Genomic DNA, 12,636 nt, shown 5'->3' with positions numbered 1-12,636 from the left:
AAAATTAGAATGCAGGAGCTGGCCTTTAGGAAAGAAGACCTGCATTGGTGCCAATGGCATCTTTCCCTTAAGGCTAATCACTGTGTGTGTGTGTGTGTGTGTGTGTGTGTAGAGAGAGATTTTAATTGGGATTGCATTCTGGGAACCCTTCCTCCCTGCATGCTTCAGGCCCCTGATCAAAATGCAGGAGGCTGTGCTTGGTACGAAGTAAATAAATTAAAAACCCAATGTGGTTTCTAACTCTAACATATTAGAAGTAATATGTGGCTTGACCTGCATTTGAGTTTCTACATGGCCATTCATTTGTTGGACGGGGATGGGGAACGATCTGTAATTTTAACACTACAGATAATATGGCTTTTAGAGGAATGTTAATCTAAAATGCAATTTCTTAATTTTAGAGTTAGAGCAGAATTGGGAAGCTGTAGATGGTAACCCTGTGGAAACAGAAAAGAAACGTTTTTTCATAAACGTCTGTCACCAAGTACTTCAGAAAGGAGGGGCAGTGAACTGTTCAGAAGAGGCATCTGTTTGCTCAGTTGGTGAGTAACCTCCTTGTATGAGTTCCCCACGTTAAAAGAACCACATTCAACAGCTGAATACAATGGTGTATGTGATATTATAAAATAGTAATTCCTTAAAAGGACATACATTGGATTGCTCACTAGAACAAGTATCTGTATTTCTTGTTTGGTGTGTGGCTCTTTTTAGGTGAAGACAATAGCACAAAAAACCTAGGGACGTTTATGTCTGCTCCCACAAAAGTTGGAGAGAATATCCAGCTTTACTATTCGGGTGGCGATGAGTGTCGACCAAAAAAGACAATTGAAACAAAGATAATTCTCATATGCAAGCCAGGTGAGTACTCTGGCTTTTATTAAAGCCAAGGTCTGGTGATTCAGTCTCAAGCTGCAAACCCTCATGAAAGCAGTGGTGGTAAAGTCCCTAAGTCAGGGACAGGCTACATTTTTCAGCCTGAAGGTCACATTTCTTGTTGGGCAACATTTGGAGGCAGCGTGCCAGTGGTGAAGGGCCAGAGGCAAAAGTGGTCAAAACAATAAATGTAAAATTTACCTTTGTATGGTAGGCTAGTTTCTACACACACACTCACCACACTCTCGCTTCCTGTTCAGGCACACATTCCAGCAGGGCAAAAACACTAAAGGGATGTTGGGCTGGGGAGTGGTTAGGGGGAAGAGTCTCAAGGGGCAGGAGGAGGACCTGGAGGGGTACATTTAGCCTTCTGGCCTGAGGCTCCCTGTGCCTGCTATACATGCAGATCTCCCATGGTACCTGCACCTTTTTTTAAATTGGGGAGGGGGTGTAAGGACATGCAAAAATGACTCCTCTGAGGTAATGCACTTGGCTTGCTTCAGTAACTAATCTGTGTATCTGATCAAGTACTGGTCTCTTGAAAAATGAAGTGTGTATTTGGTGGTTCAGTTTAATAACTATCTGTATCTTGCCAGGTGACCTGGAAAGTGCTCCTGTTTTGATTAGTTCTGGGTACGACGGGTGCCTGTATGAGTTCGAATGGCACACTGCTGCTGCCTGTGTCCTGTCTCAAACAAAAGGTGACCAGTGCAGAGTCTCTGACTCTCAAGCAGGTGAGTAACCTGTTGAAAGAAAGAAGATTCCACCTAAACATTAGGAAGAACTTCCTGACAGTAAGAGCTGTTCGACAGTGGAATTTGCTGCCAAGGAGTGTGGTGGAGTCTCCTTCTTTGGAGGTCTTTAAGCAGAGGCTTGACAACCATATGTCAGGAGTGCTCTGATGGTGTTTCCTGCTTGGCAGGGGGTTGTACTCGATGGCCCTTGTGGTCTCTTCCAACTCTATGATTCTATGATTCTATGAAAATGGTAAGGCGGCAACTGGGGCATGGGATTTCGGTCTGCGTCACAGTTTCCAGTTTCTAGTTCAACTCCCTCTTTTCATCTATCATCACTTGTCTCAAAGCAGTAGGAATAGAGCTGTTTCCATCTCTTAAAAAACCAAAACAAATCTGAATCCTACAACTTCGGAATTCATTGCCTGTCGTGCTCTGCCAGAGGCCTTCTGGAAAGACTTTAATACTGACTTTTCTCTACTGCCTTTGGCCAGAAGTTTTGGTGTGGTTTTTTTTTCATTTAAAAACTTTGTTTTTGTTGCTGGCCTAGATTTATGTTTTGTGATGGGCTGCCTCTATTGCTGGTCTCCCAGAATCCTATTCATGAGTATTTTTGTTCTGTTTCTGTGTTTTTATTGTAAGCTGCCTTGAAAGAGTTAAGTCAAATGTAGCATATACCGGTAGTTTAAGTTAAACAATCAAATGCTGTTGTATCTTATGTATTAAACATAATTTATCCTTTAAAAAATAGTACATTTTGTTTCCTAGAAGAGAAGGTATATGACAAGTTGCATATCCAGTGACAGAATCTTGAAAATGCAACATTACATTGGTATTTTCTTAAATCCAACTACACTAGTGCAATGAAAATTGAAAACCTGGTGTTTTGTGTCCTTAAGCATGCATACTGCCACAAGTGTAGTGGGGGTGGGGTGTGTGTATACTTTGTGAAACTTGAGTGTTAGAATCATTTATGGGCAACTGTTTTAAGATAGCACATGGAGTCTATTAAATCATGTTTGCCCATCTTACCTCTCAGTCTTTAAAACTTTTGTGCTGAACAAATGATTTTCATTCATTTCTGTTTAGGGTTCTCTTTTGACTTATCACCTTTGATGCATCACACTTACACAGCAAACACAAGTGACTATACTTTCTACATCAGTATTTGTGGCAGCGTGTCAAACCAGTTGTGTGCGTCACCGTCTGCGGCATGTCAAGTGAAGAAAAAGTAAGTGTTGTTTATGCCTTCTCCTGCTCTGTGCGTGTACTGAGGAACACAGTTGGCGCTGTGGTCTAAACCACTGAGCCTCTTGGGCTTGCTGATCAGAAGGTCAGCAGTCTGAATCCCTGCAACGGGGTGAGCTCCCATTGCTCCGTCCCAGCTCCTGCCAACCTAGCAGTTCAAAAGCACACCAGTGCAAGTAGATAAATAGGTACCGCTATGGCTGGAAGATCAACAATGTTTCCATGTACTCTGGTGTTCCGTTGCGCCAGAAGCAGTTTAGTCATGCTGGCCACAGGACCCAGAAAGCTGTGGACAAATGCCAGCTCCCTTGGCCTGAAAGCAAGATGAGTGCCGCACCCCATAGTCGCCTTTGACTGGACTTAACCATCCAGGGATCCTTTACCTTTACTGAGGAACCCATGCAATAGTGACTAAATTATTGGAACCTGCCCTTGAACCTTAGGGTGAAGGACCGGTAATTAATAATAATAATTAATAGTAGTAGTAATTAAGCTGCACACTTTGTTGAACACAGTGAGAGTAATTTCTGAGTACTTATGCCCAAGATTGCACTGCGTTGCTGCAATCCCTCGCCACTATTGAGTTAGTCCCATTAAATTCAGTGGAACTTACTTTTGAAAAAATGTTCTTAGGAGGCTTCTGACTGCTAAGATTCTGCTAGCTTGATGTGGCCTTAAACAGAGTCACATAAGAGGAAAACTGTTGAGAGGAAAGGAAAATATGGAAGTCATCTGGGGTCCAAATGACTTCTTTGAGGGCTTGTGCCAATGGGAAGTTTGACTTCTTAATTGGTTTAGCCCACTCCTGAGCTGTCAAAACTGCTTTTTAGCTAACCTGTGTTTCAAAATTCTTGTGCCTTGAAACTTTGGATGGGGATGCTTCTGTTCAAGGAATGCAACTATAAAAGCTTTATTGCGCACACAGATTTACTTGATTCTTATTCTGGAACCCGGATTATCCTATTTTAAGTTTGATCAACTGGAGTACAGTGGTACCTCAGAATGCGAACGGGATCTGGAGCCCTGTTAGCATCCCGAAGTGAACGTAACCCGTGTCTGCACGTGTGCGGGTCATGTTCTGGCGCTTATGCGCATGAAGTCATTTTGACGGCCTGCGCATGTGCACGCAGCGAAACCTGGAAGTAACATGCTCCGTTACTTCCGAGTCTCTGCGGAGCGCAACCCGAAAATGCTTAACCCGTATTCATCCCGAGGTATGACTTTATAGCTATAGATAATAGTTTACCTTAGAATGTGCATAAGTTAGCACTTCCCTTCAAATGTATAATTTCAATGGTATGCACATCATCTAGGTACTATTTGTATAGACGATAGCATGCCTATCGGTTGTAAATAAGAAACCATGCCTTACGTTGTACCTGTGTCAACCAGAACGGATTTAGCCTGTTGTTGATTTTTGCTGGTGGCTTTTATGTTAGGTGGGAAATGGTTCCAAGAACCCAGTCCCATGAGCTGCTGTTGCATAGCCAATTGGAGTCTCCGGTACCATCATGAAGAATGTAGGCAATGGTCCTGTATGCAAACAATACATTGGCTTTGAGTAGGGAGCACTGGTGCAAATAGCAGCAGGCATTCCTGCCTTCATACAGTGGGCAAAAGATGAGCCGTAAGGTTGAACTGTCAGACACTGCATGTATCCTTGAGGGCATTATATTAGCTTTTGCAATGCAAACTCATTGGTACTTGGGTACTTGCATCCCTAAAGGAAACCTATATGAAGTTTCTGTTAATGTATATTTTTAGTGGCAAGGACACATGGAGTCTGGGGTTGCCCAGTTCTGAGCTCTCCTATTATGATGGAATGATTCAGTTGAACTATCGAAATGGCACACCGTACAACAACGAGAAGCACATGCAACGGTCTACCCATATTACCTTCCTGTGTGATCGTGGTGTAGGCGCAGGTTCACCTGAATATCAAGTGAGTGCCAGTTATGGATAATTCTTGTGCATCACATCCTTGGTTAAGTCCCCAATAGTTTAACATAACGAGGTTAAACCCTCCTAAGGGGAGAGGGAATGCCATTTCAGAGGTATGTCACACACTGCTTTTTTAGATCTTCCTTTATGGGATGATTAGTAGCAGCAAGAGGCTTGCTTAATATCTACAGATAGTTCTTGGAGACTTCCATAATAGATTTTAGCCTTAAGGGTACTTGCACAGCTCTGCATTAAAAGTTTTCCAGTAAAGCAGTCATTTTAGTGGTCTTGTGCAGAGGGTTTGCATCCCTGTAGTGAGAAGGAGCTCTATACACAGGGGCAGGTATGAAAAGTGTGTGTTAGAGAATGTTGCCAGCTGATGTTGTACATTTGGATATATCAACATAGATTTGAGTGGACTTTCTGACAGTAAAAGTTAAGCTTCCATGTGTGACAGCAGAATTATACCACTTTGAAATTAAAAATGGCAGCTTCAGCTTAAAAAAGAGCTCTATTGTCACTCACCTTTTGCAGTTTTAACTTCTTTGTTTTGTGTATATATGATTATGGTAATCTAGGCAGAAGACAACTTCACTTACAACTTCAGGTGGTATACCCAATATGCCTGCCCAGAGATACCCACAGAATGTGTTGTCACAGATCCTCAAACCATGAAGCAATATGATCTTTCACGGTAAGCAAAACAAAATTTGGTGAATGTAAAGTCTGGGTGGAAATGCTTAGCTGGCAAGTTCTTCCCGACCAAAGCACAAAACATACATTTCATACTTAACATTGTCACAGATAAGATCAGCAATGCTCCTGCTGTGTTGCAAAATTTTCAAACAAATGGATCATAAAGAAGGAAAGAGGGTGTGGACATATTACTCACAAAGATTGTCCATTTGTAGTTATTGTTATAAAGTGATTGGTATTCCTGAATATGTGTGTGTGTGTGTGTGTATTTTTGCTTTCCTCATTTTGTGCTCTAAAACTGATCAGTATAATTCAGTTACTTTTTAGTATGCTCATTGCAATGAGATGAATGAATGAAGAAATTCTGCGTCATTGATAATAACTTGCTAAAGGAAATGTAATGAGGCTGAAGGTACCTTTTACCATCTTTGGTGGACCTGCCCAAAGATTAAGGCCTACTGGGAAATGATCTATAATGAAATTAAGAAAGTCCTTAAGTGGACATTTGTAAAGAAACCGGAGGCTTTTCTCTTGGGCATGGTCGGCCAATTGGTATCAAAGAAGGATAAGACATTCTTTATGTATGCAACCACGGCAGCAAGAATCCTGTTGGCAAAGTATTGGAAGATGCAAGAATTACCTACTCTGGAAGAATGGCAATCGAAGGTGATGGAATATATGGGACTGGCAGAGATGACCGGCAGAATCCGTGACCAGAGGAAAGAGACAGTGGAAGAGGACTGGGGGAAATTTAAAACATATCTAAAAATTATTGTAAAATTGTGGACTGATAAGATGTTAAGGGGTAGGAAACAAAGAACTACAGCTGTAAATCTTAAACCTTAAGGAAATTCAAAAGGGACTTAACTAAAGACTGATTGATGAGTTGCTCGAAAAATGGTAAAACAAGGATGTGGCGAAGGGAAGGCATGGGGAAGTCAATTTTTGTTGTTTGTTTTTGATGTTTGTGTTTGTTTTGTATTGTCATTAATATGTGTAAAAAAACTAATAAAAATATTTTTTTAAAAAAGATAATAACTTGCTAAAAATAAGTTAAAATACAAATTGATGTATCCAAACTCAATATTTTTGTTTTGCACATTTTTTCAGTTTATCATTGTCTGCAGACAGGGATAATTGGCAGGCAGTGGACAATTCTGAGCAGGGTCCACGCAAAATATACTACATAAATGTCTGCCGACCTTTGAACCCCATCTCGGGCTGTGACAGGCGGGCATCTGTCTGTGAAATGACATACAGCAAGGTGAGCATTGTATCAGTAGAGTTCCTCTTCACTCTTTTATTTGGCCTGCCTTCTGCTCTTCCCTTTTGTATCTAATTTATTCCTGCAGGCAAATCTCCAAGTGTTTAATTAACTTGAGCGCCTCCTAAACTTTAAAAGATTGACTTAGGATGCAGTTGAAGCCCCCATCTGCTGTGCTGGTGAGGGAGGATTGAACGGGGCAGAGGTCTCCCCTCACCCAGTCCAGGACAGCACGGGGCTCCTAGTTCTGACTGCATAAGTGCAGCTGGGTTGAATTGTAGCCTGTTGGCTTCTCACCAGCAGGAGCCTGCACATAGCTCATAAACAGGATTGAGCGGGGAGATCCTGAGCTTGCCCTACAGTCTTCACTTGACAGCATTGGATCTGAGTCAGGCCCAATTGCTGTTTCAGTTCCAGGTTTGGGGTAGAAAGGAGCAGGCTTTTGCTTCCGCCCAGATTCCACCCTAGCCAGCATGGGCTGTGGATATAATGGTGGCCATGCCGCACCCCCACTCCTGCCACTGCCTAGTTAAATTTTGGATTTCTCTTGTCAGTCCAGCAAGTGCTCTTCATAGCAAGGCTCCATATGTTCCCGAATTCATCATATTTTGCTTCAGAATGATGTTCTTTTTTCTAATTTCAGAGCGGTTCGCTTGAGGTTTCCATCAGTAATGTGGGGATTGCCCAACAAGAACCTGTGGTTGAAGGCCCTGGGAAAATCCTCCTAAATTATACCGGTGGCTCTCTGTGCATCACGGCGGAGGGTAAGAGTGAGCCTTTCACAAGCCTTGTCCATCTCGTCTGCTCCAAGGCCACTCTCGTAAGTTTACAGCTAGCTTGCTTCTCCTCTCAGTGTGGTGTCATAATGTTATCTGATTAGACCACCAATATGTAAGAGCACAGAGCATTTGTGGATAAATACCCAAGTCTCCCTTGAATATCCTTTGTTATGAAATGCAGAATGATCTTACTAGTGCCCAATTGCTTAGCCGTTTCAAAATGGCGTAAAAGCTACTCATCTGTGCTGGCAGTTGAAGCACGATTTTAAAGGCTGTCCAGTGCAACTGATAAAGAGTTGGTTTCATTCCACACTCCGCCCCTGGGAAATTGCTAGCCTTGTGTTAGGCAGTGACTTGCTGATCACCACTTTTTTCTTGGTGTATGTTGGATGGGGGAAAGGATAAATTATTATTGGGAAAATTTCTAATGCTTTGCGATAAAATGATCACATTTGCTTTACAAGCAAAGAACCTGAAATCCTACCCTCCCAAATTACTGGACCAAAAATTTGCAGCACACTTGGAATGTATCTCTATGGTGCTCTTGAAGCCAGGCTGCTTGTATGCATTCCTTGCCATAACTTTCTGACAACTTGTATTTTCAGAGTAGTAGCCCAAGATTCATTGAGATGAAAGAATGTGTTGCAGTTTTCCTGTGGGAAACGGAAGCTGCTTGTCCAATCACAACTGCAGCAGGGGATGCTCAGGTGAGTGGCAGAGAACACATGTGGACATTTGTGGGGGGTTTATCCATGTGCCATATGAATAGGTAAACAGGTATCTTCACAACCCAGTGCTGTTCATGTCTGCTTGAGGCAAAGGTGCATGAGCACCCCAAAGCTTAACCTAAGAACTATTGCATTCTTGTAAGCCCCTGAGTCAAGCACTTGAAAAAGCTCAAAGGTCTTTGTGAGCTCAAGTTCTTACAAAAAAGTACCCACCCGCCTTCACCTTGCCATTACCCCCAGCCCACCAGGGAGGAGGCCTTCAATGGGAAGGGCACAGCAGAGGCTGCTTGAGATCTACAATAAGCAAATTTCTGATCTACTCAAAGCCTACTTGAAAAGTGTGTTAACGGGCTCTCCCTTCTGCAAACACCCTTCTGCTTCCCACAGCATCCTTGGGAGAAATTCAGGATACTAGCTTCTAAGTGTCCCTAAAGAAATGCAGGTTTAATTGGAAGCAAAACTGTTAAATCCAGTTCTTAAGCATCGTTGGGTAGCTTTTATTTGAGCTCCCATGGTTGTAGTGAGAAGTGTGAGACATAGAAAGTACAGTCGTACCTAGGTTCTCAAATGCCTTGTGAATGTTTTGGCACCCTAACGCCGCAAACCCAGAAGTGAGTGTTCCGGTTTGCAAACATTTTTTGCAAACTTGTGATGCGGCTTCTGCAGCTTCCAGTTGAGTGCAGAAGTTGTGCCTTGGTTTTTGAACATTTTCAGAAGTCAGAACGGACTTCCGGAATGGATTCCGTTCAAGAACCAAGGTACAACTGTACAATTAAATGGAAGGTTAGCTGGGTGTGACTTAACAGGGCACTGTTTCTGATGATAGAGCTGTAAAAGGAATTGGTATATGTGGGCACCATAATCCTCCTCGAAGTAAGTTCTGATCTTTTGCTTGATACCCATTGGTCTATAAAACTTGAAAATACCTTAAAATTGGTCTCTGAGGAGCTGTGTCTAACCAGTATGGAAGATGGACTTCTTGACTTGGAAATCAAAAGGGCTACAAGCATTTTGATGGTACATATCTATCATACCTTATTCTCTCCTCTTGATAAATGGTTTTGTTTTCTACAGAGCTGCACTGTAAAAGATCCCAACAGTGACTTTGTGTTTAACCTGGAACCGTTGGCTTCAGAAAAAAAATACATAGCCATGGGAATTGGGAAGTCCTACATGGTAATGTTTCTTTTCTTTTCCAAACACAATACTTCATGTCCTTTGAGTTCATGCCTTTTGTTTTTTGCTGCAAGTTAGTAATTCTATGACATCTCAGATATTTTATTGTATGTTGAATCTCTTAGCTAAACATTTGTGGACCAGCAGAGGAATGTGCAGTTAACAGTAGCCAGCCAGCTGCTGACTCAATCGGTGGATGTGAAACCGAAGATCTGAAACACATTCGTTTGGTGAAACTGAACAAAACTCTTCAGCTGTCTACAGAAGGAGAACTGTCTCTTAAATACACAGGTAAAGTTGTTACAAAGAGCCACTTACTTCCACCCTCCTTGCAAGGTAGGGGCAGCTGAGAGAGGCCCTTCATGCAGCACAAGCACAGGGAGAGCTGTGACTACTCCATTGGGTTTCCTAAATCAGAGCATGTAGATTTCCAGATGTATGATACCTTTAAGATGGTAGAGCTAGACCTGAGTCCTCTCACTTCAAGCAATAATTTAGGCAAAGCAGCTAGACATTAGGCGAGCCTGTGTTCAAACCAGCTCTTATCATCAATGCCAGATTTCTCATCGAAGATAGTTTCTTAAAGGAATCAAGATAATGGAGTAAGATCAAAACCAAGGGTAGCAATTTTACAGCAAATCTTTGACACAGCATATGTGTTCGCTGTCCCACCAGCATCTTCGCAATTCACACAGGGAGATGGAAGGGGCCCACTGAGGCTGAGGGAATAGGCAACATTCCCTTGGGCAATGGAGACCAAGCCGTGCCCAGGCTTCTCGTTTTAGTCATGTGTTTGCAGGAGGGCTCTGACAAGGGCAAAGCAAGCACCCAGTCAAATAGGACCCTTGGGCTTACTAGATTGAATACACAGCCTAAAGGCAATGCTTGGCATCTTCTTTAGTCCAGGAAAATAGGTTTAGGAGGTGTTAAGTGGGGAGGTTTTCTCTTTGGTTCCTGTCAAGTGGGTTTATGACAGAGTGAAAACATCCCTTTGTGAATTCAAGCAAAGTGCAGCGACAGCATGCATCATTGACCTTCCTGTCATAGCTGGTGAATTTTCAGTAGACACAAAATTCTAAAAAAGGCAGATAGTTGGAGCTCTGACCTTTTTTTGTCAAATAACTCATGTGGGTTTACTTTATACTTTTTGGTGTTTTTATTTCCACTCCTTAGGAATCAATGACACTTTCACTGTGACCTTTATCTGCAATCAATCCTCCTACCCCGGACAACTCAGATTTGTGCATGAAGAGATTAACTCTGCACGTAGAATTTATAATACTTTCTTTGAGTTTCACACGGCCTTAGCCTGCCCACCGTCTCCAGTTGATTGTCAAGTTACTGGTAAGTAAATGAATGTAGGGAAATTCATTGGAAAGGTCACTCGAATCTGCTTCAGTGGTAGAGATGTCCTGCAGGTGGCATGTTTCCTTCCCCCTTCTCTTCAGCAGGTGCTATGACTTGTTTACAACATGCTTATAGTTTCCTTTCCCCTTAGGATGCACTTTGGGGTGGGTGGGAGACTGTTAAAGAACACAGAGCATAAAGAAATCTGTATTCTTCCTGCCACATACAGAAACCATATGTAGTATTTTCCCCACAAAAGCTGATTTTACATTTCCCTGCCTTAAAACTGGGCTGCTTTGAAAAGCATTTGCCTTAGAACACCTGAAATGTTTGACTACCATCAACTCACTAAAAGTTAAGGCATTCCACTCTAAATGAAATCCATTGGCTGTTCCAGCCAAAGGTTTTGCTTTTGTGCTTAATAGCATAGTGATTGTGACATTGAGTTGTCTCAATGGTTGCTTTGCCCTGGCGCAGCAAACATAAAGAGGCAACCTCTATAAAAAAATGTAGTGAAACTATTTTTCTGATACAAAATGGAGTACCTGACAGGTGCTGATAGGAACCTTCCACAGGGGCACTTGCCCAAAAGAGGCTTTCCGCCCTACTAAACCAACATCTCTCTTTAAAGAGTTGGGAGAAAAAATCTCTTCTCAGTAAGTGCTCTTGAAGAATGTTCATGGCAACACATGTTGAGCATTCAAGTTTTCAGTATGTTTTGGAGACGTTGAGTATTCTGTTCCTCCTCGCCTTTTTTTATCTGCCTTGTGTAGGCTGCCTTCTACCCTCCATTTTGGATTTTATGCTGGCAGAAGCTCTTCCACTCCCACAAGTCAAGGCATTCGGTTCTGGCCGGTCCCCTTCTCTGTGCCTCATTGTGATTTTAGCTGTTCAGCCTGTCTTTGCTTTATACCTCTTGGTTTTTACATGATCACACAGCATTTTGCTATCTTGGCTGCCTGGCTTGGATTACTGTAATCCTTTAAACTGGAGTCAACTGAATATTGTAGACTTAGCTTAATTAAGCATTTTGTGGTTTCTCTCCATTACTATTTTTCAGATTCAGCTGGTAATGAGTATGACCTGAGTGACTTAAGCAGAGCAAGTGAGCCTTGGATTGCCCTGGATACATCAAAAGACGCAAAAGGAAGAACTTTCTTTTTAAGTGTTTGCAAGCGTCTTCCCCCCATACCAGGGTGCCCTGGTAAGCATTAGACTTGGTTTATGGGAATGGAGGGGCTATCAGTGCAACAGGCTATATCCCACCACCTCAGTTCCCCTTCTTCTTCTCTGACTTCCTCACTCCTGGCAGTCTATGTCTGCTTCACCTCTTTGCCCTGATACTTCTCAGCAGAGCTGTCATAGCCCCTCTGGGTAGCTTTGGTGAATGCTTAGAGAAACTTGGCATTCAAATTATTCAGACATCCATGAGCCAACTCTAACTTTAACTTGCCACCGAGAGAGGGTTGGTGAAATCCAGATGAACAGTTTCTGAGCCTTTTGATAGATGCAGAGATAGTCACTGGTACGTGTAGGGTGTTGTGGCATGTTATGGGGAGGCACGCTGGTGTGCAGGATGCATGCAATTAATCTTATTTTCCTGCTCGGGTTGGATTAAACTTTGAATTTATATTTTGCTATGGAAGAACAGTTGGAACTGAGTTTTAGTTTCAGGAATCTTATGTGGAAATGCCAAGCTGGTGAGCTTTATGGCCAGGGCAAGCACCCTTAAGCTGTTAATAAAAAGGCAGAACTTTTATGGCAACTTCTTTTTACTAAAAAGAAATTGATTACAAAGTAATGGTTTTTAATAACTTAGAGGAAAAAATACTCCCACTTCAGTAATTCAT

General features: G+C 42.4%; 2 protein-coding genes across 2 annotated transcripts in view; one reads left to right on the top strand and one right to left on the bottom strand.

The window, feature by feature from the left end:
• The window catches only part of IGF2R (insulin like growth factor 2 receptor), a 68,190-nt gene that overhangs the window by 22,459 nt on the left and 33,095 nt on the right, over positions 1 to 12,636 (top strand). Inside the window, exons 12-24 of the mRNA XM_081906742.1 lie at positions 402 to 542; positions 712 to 858; positions 1,470 to 1,607; positions 2,697 to 2,838; positions 4,620 to 4,797; positions 5,375 to 5,490; positions 6,603 to 6,756; positions 7,400 to 7,576; positions 8,141 to 8,242; positions 9,338 to 9,439; positions 9,565 to 9,730; positions 10,613 to 10,783; positions 11,847 to 11,990. Coding sequence (XP_081762868.1) covers positions 402 to 542; positions 712 to 858; positions 1,470 to 1,607; positions 2,697 to 2,838; positions 4,620 to 4,797; positions 5,375 to 5,490; positions 6,603 to 6,756; positions 7,400 to 7,576; positions 8,141 to 8,242; positions 9,338 to 9,439; positions 9,565 to 9,730; positions 10,613 to 10,783; positions 11,847 to 11,990 — 1,878 coding nt within the window. The remainder of the gene's footprint in view (positions 1 to 401; positions 543 to 711; positions 859 to 1,469; positions 1,608 to 2,696; positions 2,839 to 4,619; positions 4,798 to 5,374; positions 5,491 to 6,602; positions 6,757 to 7,399; positions 7,577 to 8,140; positions 8,243 to 9,337; positions 9,440 to 9,564; positions 9,731 to 10,612; positions 10,784 to 11,846; positions 11,991 to 12,636) is intronic.
• The window catches only part of LOC309367517 (proto-oncogene Mas-like), a 55,916-nt gene that overhangs the window by 36,373 nt on the left and 6,907 nt on the right, over positions 1 to 12,636 (bottom strand). The window lies entirely within an intron of this gene.

Source organism: Podarcis melisellensis, assembly GCF_964234715.1.
Source record: "Podarcis melisellensis genome assembly, chromosome: 3".
Lineage (NCBI taxonomy): Eukaryota > Metazoa > Chordata > Lepidosauria > Squamata > Lacertidae > Podarcis > Podarcis melisellensis.
Note: the sequence above shows the minus strand (reverse complement) of the source record. Positions and strands in the feature narration are given on the sequence as shown.